The 12733-nt window shown below is 37.8% G+C and overlaps 1 protein-coding gene across 1 annotated transcript in view; it reads right to left on the reverse strand.

The window, feature by feature from the left end:
- Window positions 1-435, reverse strand: part of NAV3 (neuron navigator 3) — a gene marked incomplete at its 5' end in the record, with an annotated part of 67695 nt that extends 67260 nt beyond the window's left edge. The window contains one exon of the mRNA XM_010151086.1: window positions 303-435. Coding sequence (XP_010149388.1) covers window positions 303-435 — 133 coding nt within the window. The remainder of the gene's footprint in view (window positions 1-302) is intronic.
- Between the last annotated feature and the right edge of the window lie 12298 nt (window positions 436-12733).

A 12733-nucleotide genomic window follows, 5' to 3' on the forward strand; every position in this document is an offset into this window, starting at 1 on the left:
GGTGTCCTGGGGCTGAGACAAGTGGGTGCTCCCACAAGGCAGGCAGAGCAGGATCTTGCCAGCTGGCACCTTCAGCAGTGGGATATGCCCTGTGAGCAGGGCATCTGAGGCATGAGCCCATGCATCAGGGTTGGGTCAGTGGGGTCCATGGGCTTCTTGAACACAAGTGTGATAGAAGAGTTTGTAAAATATGAATATTACATTGTTTCAGCGGCACTGATAAAACCCTTTTTTTTTCTTTGTTATCCTGCACGCTTATGGGGTGTTTCAAGAAATTGAAATGTAAAGCTACTCACCTGGGCATGAGTGTTCTTCCTTGAAGAGGCAGTTATATTGGAATAAGAGCTGACAGATGAGGTGGTATTCAAATCATCCGTGCTGAGGTTGTCAAGAGTGTCACTGAGGCCACTACTAACCGAGCTGCTGTCATCCCAGCTGCAGAGAAAGGAGCACATCTACTTTACATACTGCGTGTCAATAGGTGGAAAGCATCTCAAAATCAATACATGTGATTACTTATTCTTCAAGAGGTTTACCAGAAAATTTTCAGTAATGTTTCCCTAATGTACAATGAATATTAGTTTTCAGACTTTTTAATTAATTATTCACTCACTGTCAAGGGGTTGCTTGTTCAATTAATGAAAGATCCAGGTGCCTTTTAAAATAAATAACATCACGTCTAAGCAAGCGCTAATGTAATTCCTTAAAACAGGCTGTTTCATGCTTCATTGCAATCACATTCAGTACACTGGCAGGGAACTCCATTACACCTACCTGGTACTACTAGCCAAAGCATTATAAACAGCTTGGAGAGCACCTGATGGATTTCCAGGCTACAAAAACATGTAACGAGTCACTCTTCTGCAGCCTAATCAACTGTCAGCAGAAAGCCAGTATTTCCAAAAGTTTTATTTTCTTGTCTGCAGCCTTTGTCTAGTGGGTGCAATGTCATCAAAATAGAATTCCCTGACAATACAGTTAGCAGAGTTGACAGAGAACAATTTATACACCTCTCAAGAAACACAGGCTGTCAACCCTTCTGCTTCGGGAGATTGAGGCAGAGGATGCAAATGAGAGAAAGGCTACTCTTAGAGAAACGTCATTTACCTACTCTCACAGAAGCTTTGCTTTTGCTCAGACAGGAGGTTGATCTGTGTTTCTTAGACCTTTCTCTACACAACTACTACTCCATGGTGTTACATTATGACTCAGCTTATTGCCATATACAGCAGTATACTCCCAGTTTTGCTACATCTCTACCTGTTAATCTTGTTTTGGATTATTCCCAGGCCACAGAGTTTGAAACGTATTCACCTTACCAATTTTAGTGGGATTGATCTCCTATAGTTATAGCTATATAAAAGTTAGGTATCTCATTCAAACTATTTATCTAGGTGCCCTCTCTAACCAGTAAAAAGAAGCAGGGACCTCTAGGAGGTAATTATTCTTATCTTAAAATGTCTCATGTTTGTGGGATGAACTGTCCAATAAAGGTGCCTCTTCATGGTTTTCCCTCTCCTATAGAAAAAGGCAAAGCTAGGTGACATGTTTATACATGCTGGTAAAGTTCAAAAAACAAGAGGAAGTGCATAATATCCTTGTTTTGCTGTAGCCTACATCATGAGCCACCTTTTACAAAAAAAAGAATAAAAAAAAAAAATCTAAGATTCAATCCCACAGTCAAGTTAAAGCTGAGTACTGTTGCTACTGTTGACTCAGAGCAAACAAGGAAAGTACCTGTGAATCGTTATTTTACACGTGGTGTTTTAGAACATTAAATTTACTTGTCCACTTGTTTGTGAAAGGTTTTAGAAAGTTGTAACAGGAGCAACAGTGAACTGCATGGTACAGAAAGTGTGCTGATGCACCACAAAGCTCCGTGCTCTAGTCTTATATCACAGCAACTGCAGCAAGCATTACCTTCATTTTATGAAAGGTAGAAAATCACATTAGTAAGCCAGTTCAGTGACACGATAAACATATTTCAGTGGGCAAGAGTTTATTACAGTGCTGCACTTTCCACAGTTGAGTAAAATGACTACAAATAAATACGTTTGCTGCAATATTTCCAGGTAATATACATGAGTCATTTAATAATACAATTTAATATTTAAGCAATTACCTTATAGATTGCTCTAAGAACCATCTCTTAAGCACTAGTCATTCAGACTTTCTGTATTTTTCACTCTCTAATGTGATATGGAATTTCACTGATGCTAAAAGCTAATAATCAAATTGGAACCACATAGGAATATACCTTTTATAACAGTGTTAAGACTGATAACCTTCAAGACGGATAAAAACATAAATAATATTTAATGAGGTTAGGTTTTAGAGAAGATAATATGCCCTCCTTAAAAGGTACTTTAAAAAAGAAAAGGAAAAAAACCAACCAAACAAACAAAAAAACCATAAATCAGATCCAAAATGTGATATATCGCATTCTTTCAAAAGAAACATGACCTTTTAACGTATGTCATTCATGTCAATTAATACTTGACCATCAATTTCCTAAGTCTACCCTAAGACCCTGGGGACCAAATCAACATTTAATTCTTTTTCTCCATGATTTTTTGTTATGTTATTCTACTTGATTTTTTTCTGTACTTCATTTCATGCTCATTTTTCTCTGTACAAAGACTCACATTTTCTAAATTCTGAAATAGATGACCTGATTGACAGAATGTAAACCCATTCTCTACAGCTGAAGATTTCAGGCAAAAATTACTATGATCATGTTTCCTTTCTATTATGGCTTCTCTGTGGTGTTTCACATTCATTACACCTCACCCACCAGTGGATTATTAGTAGCTTCTGGGAATGTTCATAACCATTTTGTAAGATACATAGAAGATTATTTTGTCACCTCCACTGACCATTTAGAGTCATCACTATATTTGTCTGGATTTGTTTTCTTTTATAATCAGTGCTCAAGAAGTTTTCTAAATCTGGGGCTTTTCATACCCCCAAAATTCTGCTAATATTCAGTGTGCCTGTAAAAACCAGGAATATCCAAACCCTCATTCTTTTCCCTATGGCATTTTTCTAAGGACTATTAGAGAAACTGATCCCTACTTGACACAGAGTTTTGTACCAAACTTTTGAAGATACATAGTGAAAACAGAAAATTCCAACAAAACAGACCATATCAGCCACCCTTTTGGTGATGAAGATCATTATTCTGTGTTTATTTCAGTACATTGTCCAGAGTTGTTTTAACTTGTTCATGCAGCTAAATCTTTTATCTTTCAGCACTTACTCTTTCCACTTTTTCAGCCCTTTTTCCTCATGGCTACATAGTATAGTTACTATCAGATGAGTTAATGTAAGTTTTGGATAATGAAGATGTCTTATTTATAATTTGGAAAAAATTCTTGATGATTCACAAATTCATATTCGTTTCTGCTTTAAAATAGCAAATGTATGACAAAGAAATCTGGTAAAATTAGGTATGCATCACCTTGAGATTGAAAAACTCGTTTCTGGGACTCTGCAGCAAATTCTCACTGTAATTTTTGTTCTTGTTCCTCCTGCCCCTCATCAACACAATACTCATTGTCAACCTGCACCTAAAGGACTTCATATAGGCTTTTAATATACCATCTGAGACTCATCTTCAACTTTCATGAAAATAGCTGCATCAGAAAAAGTGTGTACAGCAGGACAAGGGAGGGGATTCTCCCTCTCTATTTCACTTTCCTGAGACCTCACCTGGAGTACTACGTCCAGCTCTGGGGTCCCCAGCATATGATGGAAATGGACCTGTCTTAGTGAGTTCAGAGAAGGCCACGAAGATGCTCAGAGGGCTGGAGCACCTCTGCTATGGGGACAGGCTGAGAGAGTTGGGCTTGTTCAGCCTGGAGAAGAGAAGGCTCCGGGGAGACCTTATAGCACCTTCCAGTACCTGAAGGGGCCTGCAAGGAAGTTGGGGGGACTTTTTACAAGGGCTTGTAGTGACAGGACATGGGGTAATATTTTTAAATGGAAAGTGGAGGGATTTAGATTAGATATCAGGAAAACGTTCTTTCCCAAGAGGGTGGTGAGGCACTGGAAGAGGTTGCCCAGAGAAGCTGTGGATGTCCCATCCCTGGAATTGTTCAAGGCCAGGCTGGATGAGGCTTTGAGCAACCTGGTCTAGTGGAAGGTGTCCCTGCCCATGGCAGGGGGGTTGGAACTAGATGGTCTTTACGGTCCCTTCCAAACCAAACCATTCTATGATCTTTCATTTACTTTTCTCTTTCTCATGCATCCTACAGACATTATTTCAGGTCAGGTTACTGCTGCTGCTTATTAATGCCTGACAACACTTCCCTTTTGAAAACAACATTTTAGTTACTTATAACATTGGCAAAATATGTTTTTTTGCTTGTTGCGTGTCAGCCTCAGGTCAATTTCTTGAAAGGAAAATGTCAACAAATGAGGTGCAGCTATCTGGGAGACTGAGACTAAGAGAAAAATGCCTTGTTTTGACAAGTTTTGGCAACCTTTTATTTGAAAAACATTTGAACCCCAACAGGAACTGGAGAGGAACCTTGAAATTTAACAAGCCATAATCTTCACATAAGGATGTGCATTTTGCTGTTTCTAAGAGAAATCCTCTCTAATCTGGATAATTTGTAAATCTCTTCAAAATCCCTGTTTGCCTATGCCTGGCAGAGTCTTCTTTCCCACCCCCACCCCCGCCCCAGATAAATGGCCAAAGTTTCCCCTCTACCCAGCAGCTCAGCTCAGCCTTCGGTGTGCCACCCGGTTATGGGTTCAAATCAGCAAATGGAGAGCAACCAAAGACCCCAGCAGTCACTACTGCCATTGTGAACATACCTAATAATGCAGTTTTTGATAACAAGACCACTTTTTTTTTTTTTCCTAGAAATGCTTTGTTAATTTAGTGCTTATAAGAGGTCTGCTCTAGGGATCAATCTGAATTTTGCATTTAAGCAAGCTGTCTCCTGTCATTTTTCAAAGAAATTAAAAGATTTCTGTAACGAAAGGGAATATATGAAGTGTGATTGAAGCCCCTGGTGTACTAGACTCCCTGCAACCTTCAAGATACCAGTTGACTGCTTTAACCAGAGTTTTTAACAAGCCAGATACCAATAAAGGGCATTTAATTTTCTTTAGAGTTTAGCATCTGACTTTCACAGATGTAAGGCATGCAAATGTGTGCTTTAAACCCACAGTGTGCTGCAGGGGCATCTTAAAATTCAGGTTACCAGCAACTCAAACTGCATGTCAAAAAGCAGCAACTGTTTTTGGACTTATTATTGGTATACCTCAACTTTCCTTCTGTAAAATGGACATAATACATGCACAAATGGGTTTGATAACTGTAGATACTCAGACACTAAACTAAAAAACACCTTAAAAGAACCTCTTTCTCTTTTGAAAAATGTACAAACAGCAATTGATAAATAAAGGGCCACATATGATGAATAACAAGGAATACAAAAAATGCCAAATATCTGCTGTAAAACTGAACACCCTCAATCTACACATTATACCAAATAAGGACTCTTGAGGCTGGGCAAAGCTGTTGACCAAATGATGATTGCCTGAAAATGCATGTGCAAAGAAATGTGAATTAAGATTACACACGTATTACTTCTGGGTTCTTTTACAACCTCACACAGCATCAGTAACATTCGGGTTTATTAACTTCATAATTTGCATATTTATCCCATCACTTCAGTTATACACAGGGTTGAATCTGAACTGGGAAGCTTTACTGCAATAGGGATGCCCCTTCAACATGGAAGCTACAAAAACCATGCCCAAACTTGTGATAGGCATGAAGAGGTGGATGTCCTTCCATCCCCAGCTCGAATTACGGCTACTGTATTACAACCGTCATACAGAAATATACCTCATGTTCTTAGAGTTTTCCCAGACTCTTTGCAGTAACATCACCAATACTATTTCTGCTCAGAGGATCTGTTTTTCTTTGATGCACCAGGTGTGCCCGTGAGATTATTTACACTAGCTAAAACTTATCCTCAAATTCTAGCCCACATCTTTCAAATCTGAATAGTTCTTGTCCATTTTGAAGCAAGAAGTAACGTCTGCTGGAGAAGACAATCACTTTCACATTGTCTCCAATTGCTGAAGGTGGCTATGAACATTATACAAATCCCAGCGCTCCACAAATCGCTCCAAATGCTTCAAGCAAAGTTCCAACTGCTTGGTCATTACAAATACCCCATCAAGTTGCAGAATCCACAGCTTGCTATCTACACAATTGGTTATTCTCCACTATCATTCTTTCCCATGTTTTCATTAGTGTGCAGTACTGAAAAGATCTCTCCATAACAACCTTCTCATTGACCTTTCTACCGCATAGTTGTTCTAGAAATAGCAAGGTGTCTGAAGTCAAAATACTCGGTGCTTAATATCAGTATGTAGAGCTGAATGAAGATTATAAACATATTCCCGCAAGTATTCCCTCAAATGGAAAAATAAATTGCACTCAGCTGTGCTCATGTCACTTTCGTGTTTGCCTTCCACAAGTATCCAGAGTTTTTGCTTGGGGGAAAAAAAAAAAAAGATCTGAGTTTGCATGCTGAAGTATATGAACCAAATGAGGAATATTTATATGGGATATTTCACACAACAGGCAGGCAAACAACAGAGCTCTAGGGTGAAGATGCAATGAGACAAGCCAGACAGTACTTGATCATAGCCTACATAATGAAGGTCTGCAGAAATAGACCACAAATTTTTCTAAAATTTTTTTACATGGTGGCTGAAAACACAAAATGCACTGCATTGGGAGAGCAACGAATGCTGAAGGTACATGGTAAGAGTAAGTGGTACTAATAGTCTGTGCTAGCTCCAAGGATACCTAAAATATTCTCCTTTCACAGTACTTGTTTCAGAAAATCAAAGCGGTTTCTAATTGCAGACAAGACATGGTGGAGTATCCAAACACAATGATTGTACCTTCCACCCTTCCTATTTTCAGCATTTTCCTACACGCCATTACACATTCCAGCTCAGTGAAGCCCACCACACTGATAAACTGCATCAATGCCCAGAACTTCTTTCAACATTGGTATACTTTATTAATATTTGAGACTACCTCCAGCCAAAGTGGTGTAAGTATGCCAATGAAAAAGGTTTTTACAAGCAGATCATCAATGAGTTGCCACTGCAGTGGCTAGGACTGGGACACCTTCAGTTACACTGGATAGTTATTTAAATAAGCCAATAGTGCCCTAAAGAAGCAAAATCCCAAAATTGAGCCACCTGTGAAGTAAGTAGCTACTTGGAGTGTAAGACGATCCACATTAAATGTGATATAGGCATCCACATTAGATGTTATTTAGGGAGTCAAAGGTTGGCATTTAATCCCCTAGGTAGTCAGCAGATAAAGACAGGTACATCCAAAGGGTGAGCAGGAAAGACTGGAGAGATATGAGTGATGCAGAGTACTTAAACTGAAAGCTCACAGTAGAAAGCTTGAACTTAGTACACCTTATGCAAGAGGAAGACAGCTCACTGACCAGCAGTCCGTGGTTAACCTAGTCCCACACGTGCAAAATCCATAGAACAGGGAACACTGCATAAATCAGCCTCCACAACACACTCCATGGAAGTCGGTTTTGCTTCTCTACAGCACACCAGTAAAGTGAATATTAACATGAATATTGAATATTAACCAATCCCTCTGACACCCATATTTCAGGACACGTTTCAGGAGGGTAAGGCAAGATTCAGTCTCAAATAAAGACTTTATAGCTACTCCCCTAACTGACTTTTGAGAACAGAAATGATCTCTTAGCTCATTAAGAAGAAAAGATAAGAAAATAATTGGACTGTTTTAGTCAAAGCAACTCCTCACTAGCATGCCAGTATGTCAGCTGGCAAACTTTCTCCTTCAAAGTTCAATTCATCATGAATTAATCCGTTTTAAATCTTCTACTGCGAGCTCAGCTGTTCATTATTCATAAACCAGATACACTGACCGTCCACAGACAGCTTCAAGATGGCACAGAGTTCATAAAATCAATACTTTGTTTCAATCCACATACTGTGAGAGCACAAGCCCAAGCCCTGAATCAAACCAGAAACTGGCAAGGGCTATAAATTACATTATAGCTGTTCTATCCTCATGGCTAAATGAAAACATAGCCTGTTGGACTCAGATCTCACCACCTTTTTCCTCAGCAAGAGTAATGCATTACCTGTCATACTCAAACAAGGCAACCACTGAAGCGTTAATCCTGAATTATTTTGAGATCACGGATAGAAAATCGTGTCATATATATTTCAAAATGGATTCATTCAACATGTTTTAAGGAAAATTGTTTATAATTAAAAAAGAATGCATCTATGCATCTGTTTTCATGCAGTATTACTTCCACATTTAATTTTTTTTTTATAAGAAGATCCAATTAGAAAATTATATCCTACTACAGAAATTACTTCTTGCCCAAGAGCACAATTAGAGCAAAATACATTTTTGCAAGGTCAATGTATTTCCATATTTCTTCTTCCAAGCATTTAATAAGTGCTTTAAGAAATAATTTGGTTTTAGAGCCTGCAGGAAAAAAAATTAATTGATGGATGATTTACATTTCTTCGCATAATTATACATACCTTGCAAAACCTGCATACCCACACCTCAGAATCTGAATAAGCCTTTGCCAGAACCCCTTCTGGTTTCCAGTTATTTCTGAATAAGTGGAAACCATGCTTAATCTGACATGATAGGGACAGCAGAAAGTCATTAACTAGCTCTAAATTCATAACAGTGTGTATCGACAATCAGAAGATGGAACTTTGCAAACTAGAATTTAGTCAAGTGTTACTTGAATAAAATAATAAATATCCAACTAGAAAAGAGATTTTCTTCCTGGAATATACAGTTCTTTTTTTTGCATGAGGCAGATAAACAGCATCCATTTTTAATTACATTTCAAACAGTGTATGGAAAACAGTAATATATGGGCTGAAGCAAGATGTAAGGAAGTAATTCCACCAAGAACTGTTGACACTATCATAACAAACCAAGGGAAAAAAAAGCTTTTGATGAAATTATCTTCCTGCTGCTGTTTGTTATGTTTTTAATACACTGGATCCAAGAGATGTTTAAATTTTTCAAATGCAGATTCAGATAAGTTAATTAACATCAGTTGAATGGACATAAACAAATTGCAGTGCCTGTACAGTTCTTCAGAAGATACAAAACCAATATAAAACTATTCCATGTTACCTCGTCACTTTAAGAAGTATAAATGTCCTTCTTCACTTTGTGTATGGTCAATTTGTACCCCAAAGAGTGAAGAGAGAATTGAGATCCCACAAGCATAAAGAAACATCTCATAGGACTCACATTTGTATTTGAAGGAAAATCATATTGAAACCAGCACTTTAAACACCCTGAGATGAGCAGGATTTGCTATCCACCTTTGCAGACTGCCAGTCAGAGCTTCAGCTGGGAGGGAGGCACTGAAAAATCAAATCTCTTTATTCAGCTTTGTCTTTACAGGATATGAAGAAACCAAACAAATCCTCTTGACAATTGTTCAGAGGAGAACTCTTCCCAGTAACTATTTGCCTGGTGTCAAAAGTCCTGATTTACTGGTAACTTCCTCTGCTGTGCATGGTCTCTCATGTTTAGGAATATTTGTTGCCAGAGCTATCTATCCTATTTTTGCTTACCTGCAGAAGCAGGGATTTATTTTTCCTGCTTGCAACTGACTAAACTCAATCTGAAGAAAAAAATGTACATAACTATGGTAGCAGAATCATGAGAAGTAAATCTCTTCATTCTGGTCATGATAGTCCTATAAATCTCCATGAAATATCATCACTTAAAAGCAGCACTCTTAGGCACTCTTGTGGTAAAGCAACGTTTGGAGTTGGTTTTGACTTGTGGGAGATATTTGTTACCCCACATTGTAATTTGCTGAGGACGGCAAGACGTGGCAGGCACAGAATAAAACAAAATTTCTATAGCTCATCTGTAATTTCATGCCTCTTTTTTTTTTTTTTCTTCCCAAATCATCCTTATAACTGTGAGGTGAAAGTAACAATGTAGTGCCAGACACCTCCAATCCTTGTCACCTCATCGCAGCACTCCCTGATTACCTACCAGATGGCACAACGTGGTCTCTGAACTCGTGGCCCTACACTGCCATCCGAGGAGTGGGAGAGCATCCTGGGAGTGGGATAACTCCCACCACACATGAGCACTGTCAGAAATACAGCCCTTCTGGACGTGTGGGATGAATTTTACCCGGGAAGTGACTGGAAGCAATGGGCTTCCTCCTGCGTACCCTCATTCAATGTAGTTTTTCCCTGCAGGTCTCAAGCCAAGGCGCTGGTTTGTTGAGTTTAGCAACATGTTGTGACTGTGGGAAAAGCTGCCAGTTCAATGCCTAAAGGGGTTCTTAATAAAAAACTTCACCCTTGAAACTCTCTGAGAGCATGATCCACACAAATATTTTCAGATAACAGGGTAAGCCTATTATCTGATGCCTCATAGGCTTATTTGCTTGCAGTCAGCATCAGGGCAACAGCCTGTCTGACAAAGGACAAACTGAACACAAAGCTGTTTCTTCTCCTGGTTTTGTTTGTCAGGACTCTCACTCATACTTGTTACTCATTTCTTGGATTTTGCTGAGTCAAGATCCAGATTACTGCTTTAGCAGAAGGTAGAAAGGGACTTTCTCCTGCTTCTGCATCATCTGATTTTTGGCATCATTTCAGAAGGAATGAAGGCTTCAATGCTCATGCTCTGTACATCTGGCCTTCAGGCCCTGGCTTATCACTGCTGCCTGGTCAAAACTGCTGGCTGATTTTAATCAAACTTAGAAGAAAACATAAGGACTCAAAAAATTATTTTTTGTAACTCATGAAAATATAGAGCCATATTTAGACAGAGGCAAAGCAGAAGTCTCTCTGAGAGGGAATTTGCAATATGAATTAAATGTATCAGACATACGTGATTCTGTACACAAAACCAGACTGCTTAAAATGAAAAAAAAAAAAGGTTCATCCAGTTAGACATATCATAATTCTCTTTTTAATAAATAGGTTTATGGAGCATTTTTATTCATGTTTGAGATTTGGAGGTTTTTTCCTGATTTTTAATTCCTTCTAGCCTTTTTCTCATGAATGTTAGGCTGCTAAGCTTAGAAAATACAGATTTGAAAGCTAAACTTATTTGCAGAGGTTCAGTCATCCCAGCATTTACCTGATATTTTTTTCAATTCCCCCAGTGTTCACAAATTTCTTTTTCTGCATTAAAGAGCTCTTTGGGCATTTAGGTTATTGACATTGGTTGGTTTTAGACAAATTCTGTTTGAAGAATTTAATGTTATCTTTAATCCTGACTTGTGCCAGGCTTCTGCAGCAATTCTAAATATCTAGTTGCACCTTACGTTATATCACCACTTTTCACGTGGACATTAACAGGAATCATTGAGCCATAATATTTTGATGCTGCTCAGAGATCAGAATTTGGATCAATTCTATCATGAAAGTTTCCAAACATATATATTTGTTATTCCATATACCAGCAGTACTCAATCTTTTTTGGTCCCATAATCTCTTGAAAAGTCCCTGCGCTGTGAGTTTATCATCTTGTCAATGAGAGTAGGAGCTCATTTATGGAACTATTACTTCAGGTTTCAACCTAATCCTTATCCAATTTTTAGGAGTCTGGAGAAGAGAGGGTTGTAGGAGTGAGTTGGAGACCAGATAAATTGCTTAAGTTTCTGGACTATGACAGTGCAAAATATCATGGAACTATGTGGATATAAAGCTAGATGGAAATTTTTAGATTTTTAAAGCAAAAATGCTTGACGATGTACTGATTTTTTGATAAAAATGGCAACATCTCACAATATTTTTTTAAAAAAGAGCAATTCACTCAAAAATGGAATACCTTAAGAACTAATATATAAATTTAAGTCAATCTATACTTATATTGTCATATTAAAATCAGAAATAACAGTTTCTTGCATGGAGAAAAAAGGACACTGAAAATATACTTTTTATATCTTAGTTTTCATATGTTTCAATTTACTTCATTTGACATTTCAAATCATCATGGACAACTCTACTTAATACTGAATAAAAATACCTTTTCCTGAATCTGAAGTATCTTCAGTGAGATATGCTTGCAATATGAAAAAAATGTGCAAATAATAAAGGACAACAAAAAATGGATGTTTGAAATAAAACTTTAAAAAGATAATTTTTTTAAAATCAAATATATTTCCATTTCTCTCGTGACAAATTAATAAAACATTTCACTCACAATTTAATTCAAAACGAAAGCAAAAATATGAGAAATTGCTTTAAAAAGAAACAGCAAATTTTGATCAAATCTATAAAGATATGCAACCAACAGCAATACCTAATTTTTATGCATCCTAAACTTTTTGGTATTCTTCCTAGTACAGTGACTGATGTTTTCTGAAGGCATTGCTGCATTCTGTGTTGTAAACAATTCCCTTCCAAAAAGAACCCAAAGCTTTTAGAAAGTTGTAGTCCTTCTTCTGGATAACAGTATATTTCCCTTGGCTGTTTTTAGCTCAAAGTCCAGAGAAACAGCACATTAAAAGCACCCCTTCCTGTTGAAAAGGTGGCAGCACTAATGTATCTCACTATGAGTTCTCTCTTTCCATGGATGAAAAATACCAAAATTACTATTATGGCCAGATTGACTGAAAGAGAAAAATGGTGCTTGAAAAAGGGGACCCATTTCAGCCTCTAAGCATCTTCA

The sequence above is a fragment of the Eurypyga helias genome, unplaced genomic scaffold, assembly GCF_000690775.1.
Source record: "Eurypyga helias isolate BGI_N326 unplaced genomic scaffold, ASM69077v1 scaffold23204, whole genome shotgun sequence".
Lineage (NCBI taxonomy): Eukaryota > Metazoa > Chordata > Aves > Eurypygiformes > Eurypygidae > Eurypyga > Eurypyga helias.